General features: G+C 35.7%; 1 protein-coding gene across 16 annotated transcripts in view; it reads right to left on the reverse strand.

Moving 5' to 3' along the window:
• Window positions 1-17,763, reverse strand: part of EYA1 (EYA transcriptional coactivator and phosphatase 1) — an 88,337-nt gene that overhangs the window by 29,649 nt on the left and 40,925 nt on the right. For 11 of the 16 annotated variants that reach the window (XM_052704908.1, XM_052704923.1, XM_052704919.1 and 8 more), the window contains 3 exons: window positions 13,517-13,659; window positions 12,252-12,335; window positions 5,688-5,777 (listed from right to left, as the gene is read on the reverse strand). In XM_052704908.1, coding sequence (XP_052560868.1) covers window positions 5,688-5,777; window positions 12,252-12,335; window positions 13,517-13,659 — 317 coding nt within the window. The remainder of the gene's footprint in view (window positions 1-5,687; window positions 5,778-12,251; window positions 12,336-13,516; window positions 13,660-17,763) is intronic. The other 5 variants (XM_052704922.1, XM_052704921.1, XM_052704920.1 and 2 more) reach the window with 1 other exon arrangement.

Raw genomic sequence — 17,763 nt, forward strand, 5'->3', positions numbered from 1 at the left:
ATCACGGGCAACCTGTCTTCTCAGCTTGCTCTGGAGCTCACTCAAAGCCTGCACTTGAAGGCTGGCTTGCATCCAAGCAGTTCTCTTCCTTAGATTACTTGACTCTAGGAACAGATGTGCTAAAAATGCCTTGAGAAAAAACAGTGTTTTACCCTCCAGTGGTCATGGTTCTTTCAGATGTGCAGTAACCTGCACACAATAAGTCTGATGAATGTTATTATTCAATAATGTGTATTATCATAATGCCTACAATCCCAAATTATGGTTCAGAACGCTACTGTGGTAAGTTACCAGCCTGGATCTGTGGTATATTAAAGTCTCAGGTCTGAGGGGAAGTAGTTTCCCTTTCTCCTTCAGATTAAAGAACCAGAACATATGGCATTATTGCTTCAAAGGCATTCCTGCAGGGCACCGCATGGTACGCTGGGGACATATCTGTATGCATGGTCACTGAAGGACCTGGGAGCAAAGTCACTTAGTCTCCCGTGGTGTTACTGAAAGACCTACAAAGGAGAAAATTCTCAGACTGAAGAAGAATATACATTCCTGTCATGAAGAAAAGGTCTCCTTGATGCTCAGAAGTGATTTATATGGTGCATATGTTTCCAACAGCAGGGAGGCAGCCTCGTTTCACCTGTAAGAATTGAAGGCAAAGGCCAAAGAAGGACTAATTTTGGAGAAGTTTTGTTCTGGGATCGCACTTTATGTTTGCTGTGAGAGATTTTATCTGTTCTCTTTCTTAGGCTTGAGCTCTCTCTTCAGCAATTCTTCAGGGTTTAGTGTCACCACAGAATATATAGTTATTTTTTGCTTCAAACTTTGAAAAGCATCTATGCAATTAAAAGTCTCAGTGTTTCAGGAGAGCTGGCTACGCTACCTTATACGTAAAATGTAGGATTTGTAAAATGTTCCTGTATCAACTTATCAACTGAACTTTATTAAAGCCTAACAGGGACTGATGAGGTAGGAGAGCCTGGGGGACTTCCTAAACCATGTGACTGCAGCAGAAAAAAGGCCAGAGAGGAGCTGGGGGCTGCCTGGCACAGGTGTGGGAAGGCAGCACTGCAGATCCAACAGCCTTGGCTCTGAGAGCATCATGGAAACTGCATGCAAAACCAACATGGGCACGGAGGGTCAGTGCACAGTAATACAACTTAAACTTTCCCTAATCTGAAGATTTGTATTGTAACCATAAAAAGATTACACTGCTCTTTTTGTCACACAGAAAGGACTACGTTCTCGATATCTGTTAGGAAGACAATAATGGATATCCAGGAAACAAGAAGTTAAAATACATCCCCATTGCAGTGACAAGCTTTCACCTATCCGAAGGTCCCTATTTATTCTTTCTTTTTATTGTCATAGTAGGAAATATATATTAAAAAAAAAAAAAAAAAGAAAGAAATAATAATCACTGAACAACAGTATTTTATTTTATTAGTAAGAGAAATACGTCAACTAAAATTGCTTAGAATCTCATATCATACTGCCACTCATCATAAATGGCACCTATACGTATATCATCACTTTGCATACAGAGCCTTCACAAACAAAAGTGAGTTGTGAGGCCATGAGTGTGCAGGATGTGTCCTTCACTGATGGAAGAAAATGGATGCTAACCATCATTACTGTGCCCTTATACATGAATTCATTTCTTAGGGCATTGAAATATTTTTTTAATAGTTTCATAACTTATAAAACCGTATTTTGAGTTCATCCAGAAAATGAACAAACAGTAATAAAAAGCCAAAATAGTCAAATAATCCTGACAAAAATCTCCAAATAATTGAACTTCATTTTAATAAAATGCAACACTTAAAAAAATTATCTTACTTATAGGAAGCATTAGATAAGATTAAAAAAAAAAAAAAAAGGCTACAAGTGCTTGTAGAATGAATAAATTGACATTTCCAGATTCAATAAATAGAATTATAACTCTCTAAAGCTACAGATCTAATGAGATAGAATCACTTCAGAATGAAGTTTGCAGAACACCGAATTCACTTTTTTTTTGAAATAGGACATTCATAATCAGTCACAACCACCAATTTTTCTGCATACCTGGTTATAATGTGCACCTAATATGCCAAAGAAATGAAAAAACTAATCTTTTAAGAGGATCAGCATACATACAGAAATGTATACAATCTTTAAAGATGTGACAGGTAGATGTCACATTTCAGTCCTATCATCAGCTTCTTAATTTCCCTAAAACACTTGAGCATACATTCTAAAATACCTAATATGTGTAATTGCTCCATACATGCCATTAAAATATTATACCTTATTATCCCTATCACAACATAATCAGCATGTAAAATCAGACATTCTTTCCTGATGAGATAATTTTGGTTCTCTTGAGAGCTCTACATCAATGTATTTTTTCCCTCCTGTGCACAATTAAAATTCTACTATTGAATAGAATATTACATGCTTAAATAATGATTTTCAATACTGAAAACCTGAACTTTTATTATGGAGCCTAAATGCAGCCTTCAAAATATAAATTTTGGAAAATACTGCACTTATTTTACTACTGTTTGGCCTTGTACAGTTCTATAGTGCCACTGCAAAATTACTATTAATTCAGTAAATCATTGCTTTTGATGGTCCTTAGATCAAATTATACATTAGTAACAATATTTTATTTTCAACGTGCTAAAATACTTGTCATATATCTTTAATTTTAGATTCTTAAATGTTCCTTTAAGATTTCAAATTATCTGTATCAATTTGGAAGCAATTACAAAAAAAATATTTGTATATAGTGAAACAAATGACCCATGCCTTTTTCTGAAGAAATAATCTAAGAACAAAGAGAGCAATCACTAATTGTAAATCCAAGTACAATTCACACACTAATAAGCAGAAAATTGACTTTAGAGCTAGACAGTGAAATCACAAAGAACTTCTTCACTGAATTTTAAAAAATACCAATAACAAATGGCATTATTAGTACTGTTGTTATTACCTAAAGACCAACATATAGGAAACTAGCTGATTCATTTACCTCTCTGAATCCCATACTGAATTACAGCGGGTACACTGAAGTTTTCAATGCCACTAGTACACATTGGCATTGATTCACTTTATACAAACTAAAAAAACTGCTGACATTTAGAGCTTCACCTAATAAAATCATGGAAATCTCTAGGCTTAGATTTGAAAAGTCAGCTAGGTAATACAAATCAAGTGATCCTTTGGAAATCACGACTACAACTATGTCCTTTGCATTTAAAATGTAAATCATGCCTGCCCCAGTTTTCAATAAGAAGTACACTCCCCTCAACTTGGATGACAAGAGAAGTGTTCTGATTAGAGCTTTCTGGAAAGCACTGGATGAACTTGTGGTATCTGGAAAAATGTGCAGCATAGGCCAAAGTTATGATAGATGATTGCCTGCCCGAAAATCCAGCCTTTCTGTATGTCAGGAACAGTTCTCTCTGAGCCTGGGTGAGGAAAGCATGAGCTTTCAAGTTCCAGCTTTGGATTAGGTCTGGACCCAGAGATGTTTCTGTGCTGTGGGTCAGGCATGTTCCAGATCCCGGTTTGCCTCTCTTCATACTCTTTTCAGCCAAGAATGCTCAGTTTCTGTGGCTCACTGGCATAGCTGCTTACAGACCTCTCAATCAGAGCCCAGTCTCTCACGTACATGAACTAGAAGCCTTAGCCCTGAGCAAGGAGAACAAGAGACATTCCAAACTCATTCCTTTGACAGCAAGAACAGATGCTTTAAGTCTGGGCACAGCCAAGCCAAAACAGTTTTGATGGAATACTATCGAAGTATCGGGAGCCTGAACTTCCAGACCACCAAACCTAAGGCCAAAGACCTTGGGAGCCACAGATACCCCACTAATAATGGTGACACTCAATGACAAACTGAAGGTCCAAGAGGAAAGGCCCCATTCATGGACAACATTCATGTATGGAACTTTAAGAGAAACCACATTGCTACAGGGAAAAGTCCAAAGAACAAAGTTCATTCTCTAAGCTTCTTGCTTCCATGAGTTATCTAAATCAGCTGTTTTTTCCACATTTCAAAGTTCTTCAGTCAATAAACTATTGTATTGTACTGTCGAGAGTGTAAGTTGCCAACTATCAGAAGATAATCTGCTATCCCTAATATTTAGTTGGTTAACTTCCATTAAAGTCACTGACACATAACAAGCTGAGACTATTAAGCATGTGGCTATGTATAGTGAATGAAAACACACTGAACTTTATTAAAAATGCTGCTAAGATATAGTAGTACTTCATTTTTCTGCTCTGGATAAATTGAAATATATCTAGAAATCAGAAACAGATTTGGAAAATAACTAGCATTGCTATACTTTTCAACAAATCTGAAAAATTAATCCTATGCATGTAACTCACTAATTACATTTCTTGTATCCAAAACAGTATCATCTTTACATAAAGCTACCTCAGTGAAAGAAACCAATGCTTGAAAATGTAAAGAAATCATCTATTTTATCAAAAGTATAAAAATAAATACTCCACTAAGGAATGGAAGAAGGAATAAAACACATTTAAATAATTTCATTACATTGAAAGATGCCAAATCATCCGTGAGTGGTTTCTTTTTAGATGAAAAGAAATCAAAATATAGGACAGATGTTGGACAAACCACATTTGAGGTCTATCACACACTGGCATTTTTCAAATGATTTTGGCTCATCTATTAAATAAGGTGTATTTTCCTTGATTTTGAAAAGGGAAACATCAGGAAATATTTAAAGGCCAATTGCTGCCAATTAACTTTGATCAGCAAATGTTGCATTTGAATCTTTTAGATTCTTTTGCCTGTCTGGAATAACACACTATTCTAAAATCTAGCAAAACAACAACCTGATGATTAATGTGTGTTGGCAGCCCCACCACAAGCTTGCTTAACAGTTGGATTTTAAATAAACAGCTGTCTTCATTATGATGGGAAAGAAATCTGACTGTTTTCATGTTTCCTTGTTATTAAAATATGATCAGGAATGGCTTTTTCCCTTTTAAGACAAAACAGTAAGGCACTATGGTGACAGACTCTTTCAGCAGTTTGGATAGTTTCAGAGCAATTTCACAAGAATTGCCAAACCAGACTCTATACAGGCTGAAAAAGCCCTTGGCATGTTGACACCAACTCCTCACAGCACACTGCAAGGGAGGGGTATGCATGGCAGAGAAACCCTAGCACATAACAAACGGACCTGCCACTGGGAAGGACTGAAGACCCATAGCGATAGGCCACTGAGATGGACAACATATACAACATTAATGATTTCCCTTGGGTTTAAGGTAATCCTTTCCCACAGTAAGATATAAGTGAGAAATCTTTACCCAGCCATTAACTGTTTATAGAAGCTGAAGTTTAATATTTAATGATCTCCGTAGCCTATTGTGTTCTAGTATTTATAGATGCTTTCTGTGCATCCACTTCTAGAACTTGTCGACTGTGGCCATAAATATAAAGACCTGTGAGGGAAAAAAAAGCTCCTAGAACTTCTACTGCAACCTCTGAATGTCAGCACATTTAGTGTAGATATCTTTGTAAATTTCAATGACTAAACTACGCAGATTTTTCTGAATGTTTCCATATTAAACCTCTGAAGCCAAAAATAATTGCCAAGCCATTTAACAACAAGTAAAAATAGACAAATGTTAACAAACCTCTGTGTTTTAAAATAATGAACACTTACTTCTAAATCATTAAAGAATAGATGCGTGTCTGCCAAATTGAAAATCATCTCTTCCATTCGAAGTCCAAGAGACACTGAGGTGGGTGGATCCTTAAAGAAGAAATTAAGAGTGTACTGTCAATACCATGCGTAACATGGTACATGCTACATTCTACATAGTAGAATACAAATGACCAGAACTGTTTCTCAAGACCGATTATCTGATGCATGGAATGTAATATCCATATGTTTGATTTCATTTCAGCTACTATTTAATCCTGTAGCCAGGATTAAAGTAAGCCTCAAAATATGTCTTTAACGTGACTAATACCATGATTCTGCAGTAAGACTTCTGTGGCCACACCTGTGTCCACACACCCTTATGTCACCCTTGCACACCCATACATGGACTTCTGCTGGATTCCACCAGTAGCACATGCATTTTTCCCTGCACTTCTACAGACTCTGCAACTGCTTACAAATTTTACAATAACTGAGGACAAGATAATGTTATCGTTATTGAAAATAGACACCGGTCACAAATGAAAGGATTTGGTCCTTGGAATACCTAGTGACACTGAGGCAGATCACCATTAATTTTTTATTTACAAATGGCAGTTTTACTTAAAACCACTCCTTGACTGTCCACAAAAGCACACTTTGACTATGATCTCTGTTGGGCCCACCCATACTGAGTGAACAAATCTATTGTTTGTTATTAATACATAACACACTTTAACTTCTCTACTGAAATTACCATAACAACTTATTTCTTACTGAGCTAATAAACTCAAAAAGCATGCTCAGCACTGTGGTTATCAAATGCATTACAGATGTTTGTCTTGTTTTGATTTTTTTTGGGTATGTTTTATGTATTTTCAATCTGAAAAAATTGAGAAGTCTAGTACATGTACTTGATACACAACTTCTCATTTATAGTGCCAAGTATATCCAACCACACAGAAGCACAAGTTTGAAAGAACATGTATTATCTCACAACACCTTCTTTTCTTTTATTTATTTTATTATTATCAATATTAGTTTGTTAGGAATTTATTTTAAATAAAACTGCAGAAGTGACAGCACAACCTTTACTTAAAATAAGTTAATGTTCTAAAACTGATGACAATTCATAGTTAATATCAAAAGATGTGGTCCCTACTTTCTTTTTTCACCTCTCAATCAAATTAATAGATGTTTCAACGTGATCTCTGAACTTTCAAACATTTTTCTGTAACTGCTGGTCAAAAGGTAAAATGTGTCAGAAACAAACAGTTGGAAAAGAATGGCAATCTAGCAGCCTGCCTACTTTCTGGAAAAACCAAAACAACTAAAACTAACCAGCAGAATGAAATGAGTTTTTGGAAAGAAGCATTTAGCAACTAAGCTATATGGAATACACAAAACATTTATTTCTGAATTTCCATCGGCTAAGAGTAAATAAGTTTTCTAGCATCAAAAAGCATCTAGCCCTCATAAATGGGACACCAAAAAATGCATTATGCCATTTTCATCATTATAATGACGTTGTCCTTAAAATTAGTCTTCTATTAAAAAAAAAAAAAAAAAAGTATTTGGTTTCCTAATTAAAAATGGAACTACTTGAAAAAATAAGCAAAATTATTCTGCCTTTTTATTTTACTGTTGCCCTACAAGTCTTCCCTTGTTTTATTTCTGGAGTAGGAAAGGTGGAAGGCAGGTGACATTCCCTCCCTAGATAGGCCTGAGGCTACATCTACCTCACATTCCTGCCTATCTTTGAGTCTAGCTACAATACTGCCTTTCTTCACAGCTCCTCATCCCCTTTTTAAACCAAGCAAGTATTTCTGTTCTTCCTGAGCACTACCAGAAGTCATGCCACAGAATGCTTTTCTCTAGTTAACAGAAGGAGTTAAATGCAGAACTAAGGGTATAGCATGCAAATGAAGATTGCTAGCTACGTCTTAATTATCAAGTGATAATATAACATTTTACAATTAAACCCATGTGGAGCTTCCATTCATAAAAAGGGGCACAATTTTGAAAAGCTGGATGATACAGCAGCAGACACAGCATACAGTTAATTTTAAGGAAATGGCTGTGAATAAAGTCTTTCGGTTTTAATTTGTTACTTAAATATTTATACTAGTTTCTCCTTACACATTTGAGTCTGAAAAGAATGGCTTTTGGTAAAAATATCTGCATGCCATTTAACTCAAAGGTGTTTTAAAATGGTAGACAAAAGAGCATGTGGATTTCTTCGAAGTAATATCAAAAGAATGTCATTTACTAGGTTAATTTAATTAGGAGAAAAACATAAGAAAATCATTGGCACATACTGAAAATGTCGGATTAAATACCATAAAAAAGAAGAGAAGAAACAAAATAGGTTTCTTTTCGAAGTAACCCTAATTCCTTTATTAAACAAAATCTTGTTCTATAGGAAGTCCCACACTGCACAGAAACTGAGCTAAGCTGCAGCTCTGGGTAGCCATGTATTTTTGTTGATGCAAAAGTCTTATCTACATTAGGGTTTTAAATGTCTGCGTAGTTACAATCTTGCAGCAGTTCTAGCAAAAAGCACAAAAGCTCTGGTTTAAGGATCTGCAGTAGATTAAATGCTGATGCCAGTCATTAAAGTGATGGCTGAAAACTTTTTAAAAAGACAAGGCTAGAATAAGGTTTTAAAAAAATCTCATACCAAGCCTTCTTTTGCAATCTTAAGCCACTAATTGTGAACTAATTATTGTGAGGTGTCACACAATGAGCAGGAAAGCTAACAATCTGTTCTTATTTATCAGGATTTGCAGGTTCAGTCTGAGTGTCTTTTCAGGTATGGTCAAAATCAGGTACAAATCTGGGGGAGGCACACAGTTTAGCTAAAGAAAAGAAATACCAAAGTCAAGCTGCTTAAGCAGGCTTCTTGTTTTTGAATACTGGTATTGGAGCCAAAACATTGTCTGTATGTCATTTCTAAATTCTACCCACTTGATTTCTTTGTTTTGTGGAGAAACAAGAAGCTGAAAAACAGGAAAGTTCACTTTAGGTACAAGGCTTATTTTCCACTTAAGCCTACAGGTCACAAATGAAGGGTTAAGTGAAACCAGGCTTTGCTTTTCTCTACCTCTGAAACATAATAAACCATATTAAAATAACTTAAATTTTAAAGGAAAAAATGTTTCTAAGCATCTGAATATATATGCTTTCATGGAAAATGGAAGTAAAGACCACAGTAGACTACTGCAAGTACAAAGATGTATTTCCACCTGCTTCTAGACACTAAAAAGGGTCCCAAATTCTTTCTGAACTCCAAAACTTCAGCAGTTGTCATCTGGCTCAAAACTAAGTGTTTGTAGGTCAATGTCAATCAAAGTAACTGATAACCTGATATTTGATCAACACATCTTTTTCAAAAGCAAATGGAAAAGTATTTTTTTCCTTTCCCCCTTTCCCCATCCTTCCTCTCTCGATGTACAACTCATTTCCTCCACTAGTTTCATACATTTCTGTGAAATGCACAACATTCAAATCCTTAAATAAAGTGTCTACCATAATTGCACAAACTGCAAAACAAGCATATTATTTTGTTCCAACGTTGCAGAACAAGAGTATGAAGAAAGTAGAGCACAATAGCAGCACAAGGAGAGCAGGTGATAAGAAGAGATGAATAAGTATGAACATACAGAAAAGGGTGGCATAAACAAGTTATGAGGAAGAGAATAAGGAAAAGAAAACCTATCCCTTCAGCAACAGGACTGCTCATCATTCATAGTCATTCACCATGAAACTCACTCATGCATTATGAGAAGAGCTGAATGCCAAGTTGCCAAATCCTCTATTTAATTAAGACATTTTTGTTCGTTTGAAGTTCCAGCTTTTGTATTTTAATGATTATGTGAGCAGCTTAGATTTAATTTTAAAAAAAACATTTATAGTTCCAACCACAGTGAAGAAACACATTAGGGGTGAAGTTAAATAGCTCAAAAAACAGTTGTAAACAACAAAATATCCCCCTGGCATTGTGATTTTAAAAGCCAGAAATCAATAGCAAACACTCTTTAAAAAAACTGCACACCTCACACTGCTGTAAATACCTCTAAATTTCTTCTATGGCACTTAATAGCCCAAGAAAAATTGTGCTATGAATGACACTTTGTGAAAACAAAGCAATAATAGCACACCTGTACAACTGCCTCTTAGTGGATGTGCGCACTGCAACCCTTCACCAAAACATTCTAATATTTATGCACAGTGCATGATGCATTAATTCCTAGCATAAACACTAATGCTATCATCTCTCTTAACATTGAGCATTGTTGTTTTTTTTTAATCAGAGATGATGCCCTGTATCTCTTTGTATACACGTGTATGTGTGTGCTACAGTATAGCAACAAGTATAATGAAAAAAACTCAATCTGACCAATGTTTGGCAGGTGATTTAGCTTAGCAACTGACAAATCATAGAATCAGTCATCATTTAGTGATATCTATGTATTTTGCCACATGCCATGCAACCAGAGGCAGCCAAGCAAAAGCTACATCAAGAAAACAATGTCAACAATTATGGAACTGCAGCACACATATCTGTATCTCTGAGGAGCTGAATGCCAGCCACTTTCCTCAGCCTCAAGCAGACAACAAAAAAAGGTGTTTATGTTCGGGCCCTAATTAAAAAAAAACACTACAGGAAACAAGAAAAAGAAAAAATATGCTCACCCAAGTACTTCTCAGCAACAACTGATCAGTTCTTTTTCCAGCAGAACTCTGGTCCCCGAAAGTAAGTGGTGATATTCTATTGACGTTGAACTTTTTTCCTGTGAACACTAGGGCTTGTTGTCCTGTCACTGACTTAGTGATTTTGTAGTATAAAATCACAATGTTTAAGAAATCAAGGCTGTTGAATATCCTTGCTTTTTGTACACATAACGAAAACAACTAAGTACAGTCTTCAAACAAGTAGGTTGCTATTATACAAAACACTCGTGAAAATATCCCACACCACTTTGAACTACTTTTGGCTGGGATAGAGTTAATGTTTTTCACAGTAGCTGGTATAATGCTGTGTTTTGGATTCAGGAGAAAAACAGTGCTGATAACACAGCAATCTTTTAGTTGTTGAGCAACACAAAGTCAAAGACTTTTCAGCATCTCACATAGCTCTGCCAGATAGGAGGCTGCGTATACACAAGGAGCTGCTAGGCAGTGAAACCAGAACAGCTGATTCAAACTGGCCAAAGGCATATTCCATGATACATATCCCATGAAATACATATCTCATGATCCCACGACCATACTGTGTCATGCTGAACAATAAAACTAGGGGGTTGGCTGAGGGAGCTGCCACTGCCTGAGAACTCTTTGGGGATCCATCAAAAGGTAGTGAACATCTGCACTGTGCCTCATTTTTTTTTTTTTTGTGTGTGTGTGTGCATGTATACATATGTTATTATTATTTATTATTACCATTCCTTCCTTTTTTGTCCTATTCATCTCAACCAAACCATTTTACCTTTTTCCAATTCTCTCCCTCATAACCACTGGGAGGGAGTAAGCCAATGGCTGTGTGGTGCTCTGCTGGGTTAAACCACAACACACCTGAACATGTCAGATAAGTTATGCAGAAGTGTTGCTTTAGATTTTTACAATGCAGAAAGCCATTGGAAGAATGCAGAACCTTAGCCAGGCATGATATGAACTGAAGCAGAAGCTTTACCCTTCCCTTGACTGGCTGTATCATAAAACTTTTTAGTGATGAATATATAAGGCTTATGAAAAGACAACGTGATTACATGAAGTCAGACAGATCTATCTGGTTATTTTGTATGTGAAATATTTTTGAAGATTAACAAAAAAACCTCACATTCCAGTTATATTTCACTCGAGGTGAGCATGAGAAGACATAACACAGATTTTTGCACAAGCTGAGCCGTTAACTTTCAAATACAATTCTGAAAAACAAAGTTTGATCTCACAAGGGCATTCCAATCGTAAATTGTTCTTATTCACCTAAGACAGCATTTCTCTTTTGAGAATTACCTAGGGGAACTACAGTCTGCAGGCATAACCGTAAGTTCAGTTACGATTTATAGACTGTGCATAATTGAAAGATTTGACTCGTAACCAGACTTTCAAAAACATCAATCAAAACAGAGATTAAAAAAATGTGAGGTAAAAAAGTTTACATTATTACAGCCATATATATATCCAGAAACGTACTCTTGCTTTCTCAGTACAGAGCACAGACCACTGCTGACTGCTTGGGACTAAAACGTTATTTTAGTGCTCAGTCCTGGAAGTTCTTCACTAGTTGAGAGGAGCTAAACATTTGCAGATTTTGATGGTATCAACAGGTATCACACACTCTGTATCAACAAAAAAACCTCAAGTGTTCAAAATATTACTCCCAGTGGTGTTTAATTATTTAATGACACAAACACAAAGAACGGACATATGGAACGAGCTTTACTCCTTGAATTTTTATGTCTTGAAACATCACTAATGCTTGGAGTGCTTGGTCTCTGGAAAACAATGTCCTTGTTTTTCTTACATATCAACCATAAAATAATAAATATTAATGAAAATTTCCATCAGTTTCTTGACACTTACCCTTCCATATCTGTTAGCATAGGACCCTGTAAGCAAGGAATGGAAAATGATGATTGTCTCATCCAAATCCCAAATGAATACTCTCTGTAAAAAGAGAATCAAATCAATGTGTTCCTCTGTGAAGCCGATACTTGCAATGGAAAGTTTAAATTTGAATCAGTAAGCGCACAAATGACAAAATTGTATTGAAATGGTTATATATTAGAACCATAGCTTCCTTGCAATTTCTTTTCAGAAGTAATGTTTTTCCAGAAGAGGGTAATACAATCTGTTAGCTTTTTACTACAATTGCTATTATATCAAATTATTCTATTAGAATGAAATGATAGTCATAGTCCAATACACAGAAAAATGAGATTGTACAATACATTATTTTAAAGCCAGATGTAAGATAGAACCTGAAAGAAATTAAGAGAAGCCTCTCAGAATGAAATATTCTGCAATTTGAATTCTATATTTCTGCAAGTCTTCATACATTTGCTCTTGCCAATAATGTCTAAAACCAAATAAAACTAGTGAATTGTTCACAAGCAGTTAAATTCTCTCAGCCTATGTTAATAGAATTTATGTATCTGAAGAATTAAAATTGTCACTTTAGATTTTGCCTGTGTAAGAAAGTATGGTGTCAGTAAATAATTCTTCTGCTTACAGATGGCAGAAAAAATGTCTTTTAAATTTGCCCTCTGACCATTAATAAAATGATGTTAATGAAAAATACAGTGTTCAAATATAAGTATTTTAAATCCTGATAGGATTGAATTTCCCATGATAACTAATGGGCTAAGCTTTCAGAAAGGAAAAGAAATGCAGCATGGACACCCATAGTTGTGATGAGTTATTGGAGATGTGCTCTCAACATATAGCATAGGCCACTGAGAAAAATGTGAACATAGCAAGAGAGAATAAAAACTGCTGTTGTGCCAGAAGTGGCTCCTGCCCAAAGAGAAACCTTACTTCAATTTGGGAAAAGCTTTTTACTTATTGTTCTTTTTTTCTTTTCTCTCTCTTTTTTTTTTAATTATTTTTTTTTAAAGGAGAAAAGAGAATGCTTTTATTTTTCTGAGAAATTAGATGCTCCTCACAAAGAAAGTTCTTTACAATAAAAGTTTAAAGAAGATCTTCAACAAAAAAGAGCAAACACAAAAACAAAAGAAAAAAAGGGCTCAAATGCCATTTTATTTTTGATTTGAAAATTATGTTTCTCTCTGCAAAATAATTATAAAAAGAGAAGCTATGACACGTCAAAACCATCTAGGACAATATACCTCTAGGTCAGAATCAGGTGGTGGTGAAGGATTGTTGTTTCTTCTGCCACGTCCACGTGATTTCCCATCTGAACTACGACGCAATCTATCTGAATCTGAATCTTTTATGGGTGTTGATGGACTGTGAATTGCACTGTATTCTGCTGTAGTAAAGAAATAACACTTTTACCTTTCAGCTTAAATTCAAAACATTCAAATTTCTTTCTAGATATGAAACTGAAAACAGGATCTTTTCTAAAGAGTTCTAACAAAAATAATAAAAACTGCAATAATAAGTGGTAATGCTAATGCATAAATTAAGTGAATCGAGTACAGGTTACATACAATAACAGAGATATAATTTAGTTCAGTAAATAAATAAAAAAAATAATAAAACGATCTTCATTTCTTCAAATGATAGAGAAGATCACATGACTTCAAAGAAAAGATAATACTGTAAAAGGAAACTTTTGATTGATTTACTCCTGAGTTTTCAAACATGTTTTAAGATAATTATCATGGTGACCAGCAGACATTTTACTTTTTGATGACTACATTTGTGCTTGATTAATACAATGCCTTCTAAAGGTAGCACACAATTTTATTATCTTCGTACAATAAGTTCTATAGTTGAACAACTTTCAAATATGCATCAAATGTGGAGATGAAATTTGAAGTATTTTTCAAAGGTCTACTCAATGAGTATCTTCAAGAACAGTACTGTACACCAAATACTACATATCAGCAAAATATTCACTGCCTTTTAGTAGGAAAAAAACAAAGAAAGATGATTTACTTATTTAAGAAGAAAATATGCTGGTTGGAAGATGTTTTGCTATCTCTAACATCCATTAACAGTGCAGTGCTTGAACATTCAGTGAGCAAATACCCTACTTAAATTATCCTTCCTAATTCATATAAGTAGAAGTGCCATGCCCTTCAGAAGTTTTTACATCTCTTTCAAGACTTCTTTTTGCAGCCTTAAGATCACACAGAAAATATTTTATTTTTATATTATTTTTTCCAAAAAATAAAATATTTTCTTTAAAGCCAGACAGAATTTTCAATATACGATGTATTTATCAACTTTAGTTCTCAGTTAGCATTGACTCTTCACAGAGTTCAGGAGATCTGTATATTTTTATCAATATTAATTTACTTTTTAATCAGCCTAGGTCATAGCATTCCAATTTGAACAGACAGGAATAATTCTTACACAAATGATCCTTTTTCCTAAAAAAACATCCTGTTGAGGTCAAAGGTTAGATTAAGGAAGAAACTCTGGACATCTGTGTTGCAGCACATACTCACAATTACTCAAAATAATTGTTGCTTGTACTCAGTTTAAAGAATAAGGTCTTGAAGTCTTCACATTCAGCCTTTAAATCTACACATAACTAAAATTCATATATATTATGTATTTTGTACTATACATTCAGCTAAGTATCTCAGTCTATACTAAACAAAGCAGAATAACAAGTTAGTATGTAACATAAAACAAAGAGTCTTCAAAAGAGACAATCTGTACCAAAACCAGTGGTTCTGTGCATGCCAAACTACGAAAAGTCAACATAGCCATATCAGGCCAGATAACAAAAGGTAGAAAATGAATCTTGGAATATGATGCACATTCCAGTAATTTATTTCTTCCATGATAATGTGCTCTCCACAATTATTTAGATTAATACATCAAATACTGATTGCTCTTTCATTTACTGTCCTAAAATATAAATAAGAAATAAAAATAATTAAACTAATTCCAATATTTTAAATATAAATGAGTCATCTCCTAGAGATTATTTTACATGGTCATAACTCACTTAAAAGCTTCTGTGCATTGTTTTCTTTCATTTGTATTTTTTCTTAAGGTTTTTGATAGTAAACAGACCAGAATTCATTCAGCAGATAGACTGGCCTATAAAGCTCTAAATATCTGCTCTGAAATTCAGATTAACAGAAAATTGCACTTCCTATTGATTAACAGGAATTAGGGATGCTCTGGGCCTCTGACAGTGTTTTTGATGTAGCTTTAGATCACAGTTTTTGAATTTCCACAGGCATGAGGTGCCAAAAATTTATAGTTATTAAACTTAGGGTGGTATTGATAATACTAAATAAATAAAAAAGAATGGAGAGCACGGAAAAATTATACACTAATCTTCATAACAAACAAAAACAAATAAACTTAACAGAGTGCACAGAGCACAGTGTAGTGAGGGCAGGGAAGAAAGCCTGTCAGGACAGAAAGAGCCTTACAGTTTTCTACTTTCACAAACACCTTTATTTAAATACACTATATTCTAAGTTTCAAAAATTCAACTGCAGCTATGAGTGAAGATTCGCATTCAGAGTAAATCCTGAATGGGGCAGATCCTCACCAGACAGCTCAACCTGGGGATCCCAAAGTTGGCTGAGCACTCAGTGGCCTGCCCTTCTTGAACCTACTGTACCTGCACAGGTGTAAGCAGAGAAGTGCCTTTCTTGCTCTTACAGCTCTCTCCAGGCAATCTACTCTGCTGCTTTGACAGCCGTATCGTTAAAAACAAGACAAAAATTCAGCATTCCTTTACAGCATTTTAAGTTCAATCTGTGAAAAGGGAGAAAAAAACTCTGTTCCCTTCACTGAATTTGTGCGTTTGAAATCTGTTCTCACTTCCTCTCAATTCTAATGTTTATCTTAGAGAAAAATAATCAGATCCTCTATTCAAGGTCCTATCGTTTCTCTGGTCCGGATGCAGTAATCCAAAGCAAAGTAGATAAAAGCTTCCCCTTGCATGCTACCTTTCCATGGACACCACTCAGCAGGGGAAAATTTACATTTGCAGCAATATTTTCACTTAATGCTAACTTCATCATCCCCAGATCATCTCTGGTGGAAATAGTGGCACCTAACTGATGTTGCTCAAAGATCTAGCCAAACACTGCACATAAACTGCTAGTATGTCGTTAACACTCTGCTTTACTACTAATAACCAGAGCTCCTGCTCCTACTTAGGGGATAGCCACAGAGACCATTCTGCTATAGCAGCACGACAGATGGCAGCAACCAATGGGTGAAAACGTGACAGTGTGTGAAAGAAACTTGTCCATGTATGTAAAGGGAAACCACAGCATGTATTCTCTGGATTAAGGCTGCTCGACCCACGTGCATGACTGGGTTACCAGCTCACTGGCCAACAGTCACTCTCAGGTTCCCATAAGGAAAGTCAATTAAAGAATCCAGTACCCAACTGAACTCTGAGCCTCTAAGAGCCTAAGCCCCGACAAATTCTAAAGCAAGAAAAACAACAGTGGCTGAGGGTACTCTGTGTACCACTAGTGTGTGGAGTACTGAGTGGTCTGCAGGGAAAGGTAGAGCCTAGAAGGAGCTGCCAACATTCCCCATCCCACATTTGTGCAGTTCATCATTCCTGCCTAAATGTATACCTCACACCTGCTCCTATTGAGATCACATCTCCATTTTTTGAGTTCTCACCCTGTCTCCAGAGAACTCATGCAGCCCCTCTCAGCATGGTGTCTTCTACATATTTAATAGGCAAACACATTCTATTCCGTCATTTAAATGATTAATGAAAATGCGGTCTGGTCCTGGGCCCAAGACAGACACTGAGGAATGCTGCTGTAGCCATCCTTCTATTTTAACAGCAAACTCTTACTGGCTTCTCTCCTGACATGGTTTCCTAAACAGCTTTATATCATTCTGTTGTAATTTTGGCTAGATTTTTTTATTCCAGTTTGCTTACAAGGTTATTAAATAAAAAGGCGTAATTGCTCAGGTAGTAAAAGCCTGGCTGAAGCCAAGCTGTATAACTACAATACATGTCACTGTTATGTCCATTATTCTATGTTCACGGATATGAGTGTTTAATTTGTTCAGCCTTAGTTGAATTCATAGTAGCATACTGTAGCATTAGCCAAGGGAAATTACTATGTTTGTAAAGCACTGAATTTAATTTTATCCTGTTCTTGAGCACCACAAACACAGGGAGGTGCTGGAGGAAATCCAGCCTTCTACAGTACCATGAGAGGAAAAAGGAGAAAAGATCAGCTCTTCCTTGCCTGTCCCAGTACTCAGTGTACACGATCACCAAAGCAAGCTGGCAGAAACCAGGTTAAACAAAAGAAAGGGGAGGTCATATCACAAGAAGGAGACCTGTGACACCATTTCCCCCAAAATGGCTTGGCTCCCAAAAGATTACAAGGGTTCAAGAGGAACCTGGATAAGTCTTTGGAAGAGAAACGCTGAGGGATGTAATGGCCATGTCCAC

This window comes from Tympanuchus pallidicinctus, unplaced genomic scaffold (assembly GCF_026119805.1).
Source record: "Tympanuchus pallidicinctus isolate F22 unplaced genomic scaffold, pur_lepc_1.0 scaffold5, whole genome shotgun sequence".
Classification (NCBI taxonomy): domain Eukaryota; kingdom Metazoa; phylum Chordata; class Aves; order Galliformes; family Phasianidae; genus Tympanuchus; species Tympanuchus pallidicinctus.